The sequence below is a fragment of the Meleagris gallopavo genome, chromosome 12, assembly GCF_905368555.1.
Source record: "Meleagris gallopavo chromosome 12, MGAL_WU_HG_1.1, whole genome shotgun sequence".
Taxonomy (NCBI): domain Eukaryota; kingdom Metazoa; phylum Chordata; class Aves; order Galliformes; family Phasianidae; genus Meleagris; species Meleagris gallopavo.
In genome coordinates, this window is record NC_139415.1 from 6,497,807 (window position 1) to 6,510,132 (window position 12,326).

Here is a 12,326-nt window from a genome sequence, read left to right on the forward strand (position 1 = left end):
ATATGTTTCCTGCGTACAAAAAGAAAGATTGCCTGTTTTATGTTGTGCAGAAGGAGTGCATGAGACCAGCAGAGCACAACTGATGCAAAACACAGGAAAACTACAAACTAATATAACCTTGTTTGTACAAACCCCTCCTCATTCCCACAGTCTTAAATGAGCACTTGTGGAAGTTTCCAGGATCAAGTTCTGAATAGCCACGACTTCATTAAAGCCCACTGACAGCTCAATAATTGATTCTGTAAACAAAGACATCCTCCCCTTCTCTCCTGATTTAATGGATTTTTTAGAAATGTTTCATTATTTCATTTTCAAGTTGCAGTAAATACCATCAAGGATCACGCTCCATAAAAACCACTGCCATCCTTGCCCAAGTCATTCAGTGATTGCTTTTTCGCTGTTATCAGTGGAAATCTGGAGCATACTTAATACTGGGGACATCCCATCTTCAGAAAAAAACGTTTTTGAATGCAGTGCAGAGCCAAACAGTAAATGTTCTTCTCCAGCAAAAAAGGATGAGGGAAGCTTGGAGGCTGTTTCATAGGGATACAAGAAATGTTACGTGAGCTGCAGGAAGAGTGTTGTTATTTCTATACTTTGCCACTAACAGCACAGAAATTCTTCATTAACCTAGAAAAGTGGGGATTACTTTGAAGTTTCTTTGAAAAGTAGAAAATACTTTATAGTCTGCATGTGCTGTAAGTAGAGGGTTTTTTTTTCCGCAGGTTTAAGGGGACAGGCAAATGAATGAAATGTTTGTGGTGGCTTCAGTTCAACAGAAAACACAATCTGAACTTTCTTCTTTTTAGATTAATTTTCTCAAACAACCAGATGCAAAGTAATCCCTTTAATGAGACTAAATTGAAATAATGGATGCTACATCAGCATGTGGCACAGTGAGAAACCAAAATAGGAAAAGGTACCGTTGCTGTTTGGCAGGCTGGATTTTGTGCAGGACATACCTGTGGGGAAGGAAAAAAAGCCAAGTGAGCATACTACTGCTTGTTGTAAGGACTTGTTTAATCCCCTTAACTAATTACTCAAACTTCCTAATTCCAAATCATACAAACAGGAAAGTTTAGATAAGCAGGATTTTTTTCAAACGGGTGCCCCCTACAGCTTAGAAAATAAACATGACAGGTTTCCCTGTCTGATGTGCTGCCATTTGCAAAAGAACAGACTCAACTCCCAGAAAGACAGAAGACTAATTAACGCAGGGAGATAGGCAGGGCAAACATTTGGTGTGAGGATTTGGGACTTTGGGGGGGGTGGGGGACGGGAGAAGGGGGGAGAAAAAAATCATGTTACATTTCACTTTCACAGCAGCCTTTCTCTGGTTCCATTTGCTGCACAGGGAACCTGTGTTTCCCCGAGCTTCTCCTCCCACTCAAGCCCATTTTCTAGCATACCATTCCCAAAACGTATCCTAACTGTGAGTGGCTCAGGGAGGATCATGTATTTATCCTGAAGCACCTAAACTATGTCTGATTAGTTGGCCCATCAGCAGAGAGAAAGGCACTGACGGGCTGACTGAGGGCTAGCTGAGCACACCTGTGTGTGCAGCCCTTGGGAACGCCTCCCTTTCCTGCAGTGCCAAAGGGTCTGGAGAGAGCCTGAGCTCCCACAGGACGTGCCATCATTAGGTCCTCCAGCTTCATGTCTGCCACACTGAAGCCTGATTTCATTTACATGTTACCTAGGGCTTGATGTAGTCACCTATGTTAAATACTTGGTTTCTGATCCAAAGTCCACTGATGTCAAGGGCCATGCATGATTTCAGTAGGGTTGGCTCAGGCATTGCCACCTGGATGTTATCTCCAGAGAACCTGAACATTCAACTCTTCTCACCCAGTTAGGTACCCCAGTAAGAACTGAGGCTGAACAAACATAATTCTACCAGATTTAGACATGCTGCTGCACTGACAGTGAAACCAGAGCAGCCTCATTTACTTTTTTTTTTTTTTTTGGACCCTGTCCACTTCTGCTTTATTGATCCTCTCTCTGTAGTATGTTTGTAAGGTTTAAAGTTCTCCAGTACGCTCCAGATTTTAGACTCTAGATATCTTAAGTGAAATTCCAGCTTAAGTTTATGAAGGAAACCTCCATTTATAGCAGGTCATGTCTAGTGGCTACAGCATGATCCTCCTGCTCTGGGGTACAAATGAATTAGAGCAAACAAAACAGAATGCATGCAGCTTTAGAAAAGAGCTCTTCTTTTTCAATTTTTTTTTTTTTTTTTAAATATTTATTTTTAGGAAAACATTTTTTAGGTGAGGGTAGGAGAGGGAAGAGCCAGAGGCCAGGGCAAGCCAGGATGTCAGCAAAGAAGCAGCCAAAACACATTCTGTTTTCATTTGGCCTCTGCAGGGTCAGGTGTGGGTGTTCAGTCTCCAGTGAAACAGCTTGGTCTCCAGGTGTCATTGTCTCTCTGCACACTGTTGCCATTACTTTTCTATCACCTGGAGCTCAATCCAGCTCCCACTGCAACCAGTTGGAGTTTTCCTGTTAACAGGAGATTGCTTGCAAGAATTACGTTTAGTGCAAAGTTCACTTTTATTTATGTGTAGTTCACTGTGATAATGGTAATTCCTCCACATATGCACAGCATCTCATTACAAGAACCAAAATCTGGGTCACTTCTGCAGGAGTAATACTGCTTTGTGGTAACTGTAACGAACAACACGATAACCATTTGTGGTTGTATGCTCAAGCCAGACGGCAGCCTTGATGTATGCAGCAGCATTGTCTGAAAGCGGTGCAGTCATTGGCACTGCTGAGCAAAAGGCTCCTGTGCCAACTGCCCCGAGAAGCAGGATTCAGCACTAAGAACAGCAGGAGGCTGTGCCCATTGCTCAGGGTTTGTGAGCTGCCCCGCGGTAGGCATTGCACTCTTACTGTTCGCCTGAGCAGCCCCTCTCTGAAAAACAGCAGTGCTGCTGATCAGTTGCTGACCAGCCATCAGTGGATCTGCTGGCCGGCTTTTGCTTTCCTAATGCTTGTTTATAAAAGCAGGTTTTTGCTGATTCTGAAGCCAGCTGCTGGTTTCCAGTTGATCCCAAGAGTGCCTGACAAAATGCTCTGCTAGAAAGTGAGAGATTTGTTGTATTGAGACAGCCATAAAGTGAAGGAAAACAAAGCCTGAGAAAACAAACAATCTGCACCTCTGATTGGCAATCCCTTCTATTTCATTCTGTTACAGTTGTACTAATCGTTAGGACTCCTGAAATGTTTCCAAAGGAGAGGAAATGAAATTGCTGTGATGGGAAAGGATATGAAATTTCCTGACCAGACTGAGGCACAGGTGCCCGATATCTGTGATGTTATGAAGTATTTACCAAGGGAAATGATGCTGCTGGATTTTTTACATGCTTCTAAAACGGTTGTGTCCCCCTCCCCATCACACACACACACACAAAAAGCCATTCTGTATTTCTTAATGCCTCCAGCTATGAGAAGATGCTGAGGGCTGAACAGCTGTGATTTCTTTATAAAGTACTTCGGCATCTAATGCCCCCTCCCCCATCTTTGCAGATTTAACGTCAAAGGCTCTCCAAGGAAAAAGCTACATATGAAAAAAAGATCTTTGATGGAATGAAGCTATAACCAGCTACTAAATCAATTGAGTTAGGAAATTCCCATTCATTTCTCCATTCATCCAGAACCATATCTCCTGTGGGAAGCCATTATTATTTGGATGTTAAAATCCTCTTCCTGTACCAAAAAACATTTCTGGAGCTGCAACAGTAAAAAACATTGTTTATTAAATCCATGGGAAAATAATTCCACCTCCAAAGAGCTGGAAGCTGGGCCACTGTCTGTCCGCTGCCCGAATCTCTTACTTACACAGCTGGGGAGCCTGAAGAGTGTCTGGTGACATCATCACCAAGCAATAGTGAATTAAGAACGCAGATCATCGTTTCACTCACACATCATTTGAGAACGTTTTCAAGAAAGGAAATGAAAAGTTACATTGTTGCCACCTGTGTTGATTGCTCTTCTGACTTAATGTATCCCAAATTACTTTTTTTCCTGCATGTTTTTAGAGAAGATGATACAAAAAAGAGAGGCAGTGAGCAGGCAGGAATCTCCAGGGAACTGAAAAATTGGTCCCACCTTCCAAATCCAGAACTAGCTCCAGGGTGACCATGAGAGGGAATTGATAGTGCCAGAAGACCAAATCTCATTCAGCTGCTGTGCTGAATTTGAATTAATTTTACACTTACACAGACAGCCAAAAATACTTGTTTTGTACTTGCTTAGTGGTAAATAGTGATGAAAACATAAAACCCTGAGTATTTTCTACCCGCTCCAAGTTTTGTTACCGCTGCATTACAGAATATATTGTTCAGCCTCGTTTTGTAGACACCAGTTTCTCCCTGAATGCTTATCGCTTGTATTTTCATCATGATTTACCTGTATGGTTTGATAGCAAACATTAAGTTGCTAATTATTAGTAAGCCAGCTGGGACAGATGGTACTTACACACGATATTGTAATTGTTTATTTGCACAGCCTAACGTGCGTTGCTTTATGCTGAAAAAGATTATTTTTTGCTTGATTTCTAAACCGATGAGCATACTCCTGAGCTCAGTGCACCATGCTTCTTAACAGCAGGTCTTATCCAAAGTGTGATGTACCATTTCCTTCCAACTATGTGTCAGCAGAGTCTCATATTAATTTGGAACTTTGCACGATTACTTTAAATGTTCTTTTCCATTGTACTCAGTTTTGTATGTTATGGTATCTCAAAGGCTGTGAACAGTCACATGCCCTGTGTGATAGCCCAGGATGCTTCCATCATTAGTCATGTGCATGTCTCAAGGAAATCTACAGTGGCTGCACATAATTAGCCACAGGCAGAATCTGAAACTAGCAATTACATGGTGGGACTGGTATCTTTCAGAGTTCTAAACACTAAAGTGTCTCAGGAGAGCGTGTGTGTATAACGTTGATGTTAGTATAGGAAGGAGGTTTGGAAAAGAACAGAAACCATTGAGACACCTTCAGGATCTCACGGGAAGGCTGTCACTCCATGCACACAGTGCCCAGGGCATGCAGGGCCGAGCATTTAGCCAGTCACAGCGCCATGGAGCACATACATGGCAAACCACAAAAGGTAGCACCAGGACTCAAACACAAACAGATTACCTCAGTAACTCCTGGAAAACTCAAGTGGTTAATCAGTTACCTTTTATTTACATATATATGCTTAATGCTGAATTAAGTTGTAAAAACCAAAGGCTGATTTATAGCCCCAGTCAGCCTTAATTAACATTGATTCCAGGGGAATAGTAAATGCGAATAGCCTTCGCAATTGAGGTTGAACAATGAACTCACTGGGTGTTGTCCAATTTGTAGCATGATTTACATGGAAGCAAGCCCTTCTTTTTTCTAGGGTTATCCCTTTTTCATCTGGTGTTTAAGATGGGTTATATATAATCCATAGATAGGAACATTTGCTGTCAAATATTCTACCTGATTTAGAGTTAGCCTTTACCACAGTCACTATAAATAAGGGAGAAAAAAAAAAAAAAAACAATTTGAGGCTTTGCAGGGATTCCTTGTTCTTGCAATGTGTCATCGCTTGTCCATTTCATGGCATTTTTACGAAGTGGCCATAATGAAAGTCAGATTAAATGTACAGGATATATATGTTTAATCAACAGCCGTTGGTGTCAGTACTGCTGGAAGAGTTATAAAAGCCCCCGTGAATGCAAATTTATTGCAAAAGAATCTCAGTCTTAATGGTAGGAATATCTATTGAATGGTACTACCTGACACAGAACACCTAAAACTTTCAAAAATGAATTATTTAAGTGTAAGGTTTTGCTTGTAAAGCCGCCAGCTGCTGGATTTCAAGACTTGAAACCGTTCCAAAACACGGGACTAGGTACTTTATGTGTGCACTAGAGTAAATACTCTGATTTTACTGCCAATTTAAATGTGCTCAGTTTACAGTAATGAGCTTGTATAGGCAATACCTTGTTTATAGAAAGTGGAACAGGAAGAAACTAACATTAACCATTAACAGTAGCAATTTCTCTTGCCTTCAACTCTAACTTTATACCAAATAGATCATTCCCATGTCTTATCTGAAATATCTGCTATAATTATTCTCTTAAATCTGTAGAATAAATGGAGCATTCCATAAAATACACCTTGTAGTTCCAGTCAACGTGTATTGCAAAACTCTTTTGTACTTCCAAGGCACTGTTTCTTATTTTAAGAACATAAACATGTTCTATGTACAGGCAGAACTGATGATAGGTGTTCCTCTCAGCAGAATGTAGTTAACATTTTTTTAAATCTCTTTAAAAAAGAACAGACCACTTTTGTAAGGGAAAAGTACTAAACTGCAGTTGTGTCCACTTAAGTTGTTTTGCTCAACCTGTTTTATTCTTTCAAGACAGAGATCACATAAGAAACCGAAGTGTTTATGTACGTTCCGTAACCTTAAGCAAACATCTTTGCATCTTTGGCCATCTGCTCCTGAAGCTGCGAGCTCCTCTCCCTTCCCCTCCCTCCTCAGTGCGCTCCCCCCACCTCACATGGAAAGTGAATGCCAGTGAGCAGAGTGGGAAGCGTGCCTAGTAACAATCCCTCTTCCACAAAGGTCATAGATCCAAATTTCTTTGTTTTGCTTACACAGTCTAAAAAGTGATCGTGATACACCAGAGGATTTTTGACTTCTGGTATTAGTAACCACAGATGGTACCAGCATCTCTTTTGTTATCTTATTTTGGCTGAGTTAACTCCAGAATGTCTCAGCAGAGACTGAACGCTCAGTTTGAAAAGCACTGCAATCATTGAGCAGGAAGGCAGTGCCCACAGTCTGAGGAGCTTACAGTTCAGGGACATGAACAGGTTCAAGGTAAATACAGAGTATGAAGTTAGCGACAGATGGGAAACAGTGCAGCAGGTCCTGGGTTAAATGGCCTTTAAAAAAAAGTGTGTTAGGGGGCTGGAGGGTGGACTGAAGAGGAGATGAACTCTGAAATGGATTGAAGGGCATACAGCAAAATGACTGGAGTGAGAAGCGTAGATAAGGAAGCACAATAGAAACACATCCATTAAAGCCAAAGCACATCATTGGTTTCATTGCACAGTTGTTGTATCTCCAAAGGCTTTTCCAGGCAGGCACAGGCTCCTTCTGCCATGTTCTGAGTCAGCTCTGAAACAGCAGCAGTGTCAGTGCCGTTAGTGTGGCACTGAGCCTGAGCATTACACTGAGCCCTGATGAGAAGAACACAACTACATGGCTTCCATTTGGCTTGGGGATTAGGATGAGCAAGTTCATGTCTGATAACTCTACAAATACATCTATGCCCTCATGTGCAAATAGGATTGTGCCATCCTCACTGTGATCTTTTCATTTACAGACTCTTTATACCCCTTGGTGTTGCAACTTTTCATTATTGGTAAAATTCCCATTGGTTTCAATGAGGCCAGAACTTCCCCTTCAGCATTTAAAGCTGTATTTCATGAATACAATAAAACAGCATTGATACTTGAAATACAAGGACCTCGTGTGATGCTTGGACTCTGAATACTTTCTTTTCTTTGTCTTAGAAAGATTTCAAGGACAGAAAGAGTGTGAATACCAGGAAAACCTTTCTCCTGCTCATTTTTCTAGAGTGGCTTACTTCATATTTGCTCATAAAAAATTGCATCCTGTTCTTGAAAAGAATTCAGTAGAAAACTTAATGTGCATATCTGAGCTACTAGTAAAAATCTACTTTAAATTAATTCATTACCTCTCCCAGGACAGCTGTTGTCAGCACCATTAAAATTCACATTTGATTTGCCATGACAATTAAAATGTCAACGCAGAGAGAATTTGATAATTTCTATTGTTCCAAGCAGATATACATTAATTCTGTGCTGCAAGCCATCACTGTAGCCATAATCAACTGACTGTGTATTGAAGAACTGTGATGTTTGAGATTATTCAGCCTTGACTGGATTGTATCAATGACCAAATGTTTACTTACTGAGATGGGTACTGAATGATTACTCCAAACCCTTGTCTTGGCTCCAGCAGTTTCAAGGCTTTTTCTCTAATGCCAACACTTATTTCTTCAGTTTATTTGTTACAGTGCTTGTATCAAATTTCAGCGTTAGCCAGAAGTTCTGTAGAGCTTGATGTCGCTTCTGTAGTGACACTGCCATAGAGCACAAAAAAAAGTGGCTCGGGCTGAGCTTGAACTCTTGAAAACTGTAATTTTCACAGGCATAAAGAAACTTTAGTTTTTTTTAGAGCAGAATCTGCATATCCTTTCCTGGATTTTGCTGTTGTATCCTATTTGTATGCAGAGGTACTGATGATTATTCTTCTCTTTTCTAGATTTTTATCAATAATGAGTGGCAAAATTCTGAAAGTGGGAGAGTATTCCCAGTATACAATCCAGCAACAGGGGAGCAGATCTGTGAGATCCAGGAAGCAGACAAGGTAATGCATCCCATGAACTGGTACATGAACTGGTATATATGTATTAATACATCAAATATTTGTATATATTGATGCATTCCTGTGTTTTTATATGTATGTATGTAAATGAAGCAACAGATCTGAATGCTGTTGGACAGTTATTAATCCCAATTCCAAAACCCATTATGTGATAAGAGATTGCTGTACAACAAATTTCTTAACCCTAGTAATATTACTTACCTTTATTTGTTATTTCTTCTTTCTTGATAGGCTGATACGGACAAAGCAGTGAGAGCAGCTCGCCTTGCTTTTTCTCTAGGTTCAGTTTGGAGGAGAATGGACGCATCGGAAAGAGGCCAACTTTTGGATAAACTAGCAGACTTGGTCGAAAGAGACAGGGCAGTTCTTGCTGTAAGTAGCACGTGAAAATCAACAATCCAATCACCGGTTTAATCTACATTATGAAAGTAAATTAATTTGTAAATGTGTTAACATGAATAATATTAAAAAACTAGAATTAGTTTGATATTTGAGATTACTGACTTGAGAGCTGATCCAAAGCTCGTGAAAACCTTCAACAGTCTTTCTACTGAGAGCTTTAAATTAAACCTGAGAGAAATGAATGTGTGTGCATGGATACACACACACGTGTACACCTAATGCGTACACTTGTGGCTTTCCTAAAATAACAAACAGAAGACTGAGTAAAGTGATTGTGCAGATATTAGTGAAATAGCAGACAGAATTCTTACTGTCACTGAACTAGTAAGAAATTCTGAGTATTGCACTGTTTAGCTCACATGTGAAGCCATGTAAACGGTGGCACTGTTAATGTTATTTTCCGCATGTCAAGTACTTTGAACTAAGCTGCTGAACATCTTAATTCCAGCTTTGTCAACATTTAAATCATCTTACCACCAGTGTATACTGTAAAATCGCCACAGGGAGAAGGAAGTGCACAGCAAATCAACTTTACTCTGCCTGTCATTTGATTTGTATTTCCAGAGCCAAGTTCTTTACTGAACTGCACCACAGGCAATGCCATTAATTGCTTGTAGGGATGTAAGTCAGTGCAGAATTAGGCCTCTATTCTTCTGTATAGAAATTCATTTGATGGTTGGTGTGTTACACATGGGCGTACTTTGCCCATTCTTAATGATTCCTTTTAGACAGCCATTGAATCAGTTAAGCCATGCCAGATCTTAGGACATTTTATTGGATTCTTTTTGCTAAATGATCTTAGGAAACTCTAAGAGGATAGCTTATAAGATACTTTTAAAAATAGGAATATTAACTTAAAAGTAAGGACATTAGGCTGTTAATTTATGAGCTTCCCTAGAGGAGAGTTTGTTTATTTGATGGTAATAAATAAACTGGCTGTACATTATAGATATCTCAGACCTCAGCAGGAGTCCTGGCAGCCATACAGAGAAATTTTTATATTCACATCAATTATACAGAAGGATATGTCCATTCTTCTCTTTATGGATTCAGATCATTTATACAGGGTTACAAGGAGCCCCTTCTCAGCTGTTATCATTAACATAACAGAACCTAGTTTGACAGGCATTTTTATCTTGGCTCCTGATTAAAACAATTTAGCATTTATATATCTGGACCAAACACAGTGGCTATTAGGTCCAAAATGCAGTCATGCACATGCATGTGGATACACACACACAAACACGCAGGACAGAAAATTACAGAGACACATGCTTAAAAATTGTAGTAATCCCAGAATGCTCCAGAAGGAACCTCTTGTTTTGTTCATAAGCAAAAAGTCTTTCTGTTCACAGTCGCAAAAAAAAAAAAGAAGTAAAAAAGGGAATCATGTATTTGTTCTGAACTGTCTGGATTAAGATTATGCTAGAATGACTGGTTGGTCTTCATTAAAATCTTTCTGTCATGACTGAAGAGTGGTTGGACAGTGAATACTGAAGACAATAGTCTAAAAATGCTATTTTGTTTATATATCAACTTTTTCTTGTCTTCTAGACTATGGAATCACTGAACAGTGGCAAACCATTCCTGCAAGCCTTCTACGTAGATCTTCAAGGAGTCATAAAAACCCTGAGGTATTATGCTGGTTGGGCAGACAAAATCCATGGAATGACCATACCTGTAGGTAAGCAAGATTATGGTATTGTTGTACACCTAAACCCTCTGATGGCCAAATGCATTAACAGATCACAGCTTTATGAAAGGCAGAAAAGAACTTGCTTTTCCTCGCTGAGTTAACATTGGTTTTATCAGTGCTGAAGCAGATGTTTAAAAGTTAGCGAGAGCTAGAGTAGATCACATGCTATTGTTCTGCCCTACATGCACATGCAAAATGATGTTTTGTTTCTATGACATATATCAGTCTGAGGAGATGGCTTAGTATCCTCTACATTGAAATAGTGTAACACAACTCATTTTTTATAAACCTGACGTGAAAATATGGTGTTAACTGCCTTTTTAAGAAACAACATGCTTACCTATCTACCTAGTTGATATATTTCTTATATTATTGCTGGTGCAAATTGCTTTACTTGAGATTAGCACTGGATCCAAATCCATTATTCATTTATACTTTGAGAAGAGTTTGCAATGTTACCATAGAGCTGTACACCCATATTTTGTTATATATACTTTCTCACACCATGCAGTAGGATGACTTTTATGTTTTATGTATGAGCGTAATCTTCTCAACTGCTAAGAAATTTATTCTGGATTTTTATTTATTTATTTATTTATTTATTTTGGTAAAAAGATAAGAAAAAATCCTTACTGTTACTTTTGCTCAACAAGTCTCTTCCTCCTGTTCCTCACTCCCAGCTGTTTAACACAGGCTGAATTTTCTGATGCAAAGAAATTCATTTGCAGTCTGGTCTAGCTGTGCCAACTGCTATAATAATGCAAAATGACCCATGATAGCAAAGAACAGGTTTATGCAGGTGCAGTCATTGAGATAAATAACTTATCTTTTGCCTACATAAAATACATCTAGGGAAAAGCAGTAAGGAAAACCACTATACATTCTATGGATTCTTTTCAGCTTCATGATGCACACTGTTCAGTGCACATGTATGTTTATTGCACGATACTGAAGGAGATGAGGAAAGCCCACTCACAAGTTGATGGATTTCATTGTTGTCTTTGTACAGTGGACACCTTTACACTACCCATTTATTTCTATAAAATTACATAATGTAACATAATATCTGCAGTACAGTAGTTTGCCTCTGAACAGAAAACCACAAGATTGCAGAAACGAGGCAAACATTGTGCAATTTACTGCAACATTAATCTTCATGGTGTTTCAGCTCATTTAAAAGGACAGTGTGTTCTGACTGATGTTTATCATCATTCGTGTATTTTCACCAAAGAAATGACAGTATTAGTATTTCTGGTATCGATGCTCCTGTAAGGACTTACGAAGATTTCCACAGCCATTTGGGATGAGATTTATAAATCCTGCTTTTGCTGCTTGCGTTTCATATTTAAACATGCAAAAGTGCAGAGCACACCATAAATTCATACACTCCACAAATTTCCTGTTTGCTAATCCCTTTCTCCCTGGTCAGGGAATGCCTCCTTCTCGCTTGTAAGCCCTGCAGGAATACGGATTTAGGTCTATCACCAAAAGCCATTGCTGGCTGAAGGAGAATAAATATTCTCTGCTTATTCTTGACCTCAAATAGTGAAACAGATTAAACTCATGAATTTCTCAGTTTTGATGGGTGATATAACAGGGAGAGAGGAGACCAGATTTTCAGCAGACCTTCCTGGATGCAAACTTTAGTGCTGACTTAGTTATCAGTAACGAGCAACATAAATTATGATTTCTGATATTCACAGTACTCAGATTTTCAGGGTATCAGTTAATTCTTCCTCTTGATTTAACACTCCTCTGTAT

The 12,326-nt window shown here is 39.5% G+C and overlaps 1 protein-coding gene and 1 long non-coding RNA gene across 2 annotated transcripts in view; one reads left to right on the forward strand and one right to left on the reverse strand.

Annotated features, from left to right (window-relative positions):
• The window catches only part of ALDH1A2 (aldehyde dehydrogenase 1 family member A2), a 54,463-nt gene that overhangs the window by 15,571 nt on the left and 26,566 nt on the right, over positions 1-12,326 (forward strand). The window contains exons 2-4 of the mRNA XM_010717272.4: positions 8,345-8,449; positions 8,699-8,839; positions 10,424-10,553. Coding sequence (XP_010715574.2) covers positions 8,345-8,449; positions 8,699-8,839; positions 10,424-10,553 — 376 coding nt within the window. The remainder of the gene's footprint in view (positions 1-8,344; positions 8,450-8,698; positions 8,840-10,423; positions 10,554-12,326) is intronic.
• The window catches only part of LOC146543543 (uncharacterized), a 106,109-nt gene continuing 94,063 nt past the window's right edge, over positions 281-12,326 (reverse strand). The window contains exons 5-7 of the long non-coding RNA XR_014885758.1: positions 8,669-8,882; positions 7,992-8,162; positions 281-962 (exon numbers count right to left, since the gene is read on the reverse strand). This is a non-coding gene — a long non-coding RNA (uncharacterized LOC146543543). The remainder of the gene's footprint in view (positions 963-7,991; positions 8,163-8,668; positions 8,883-12,326) is intronic.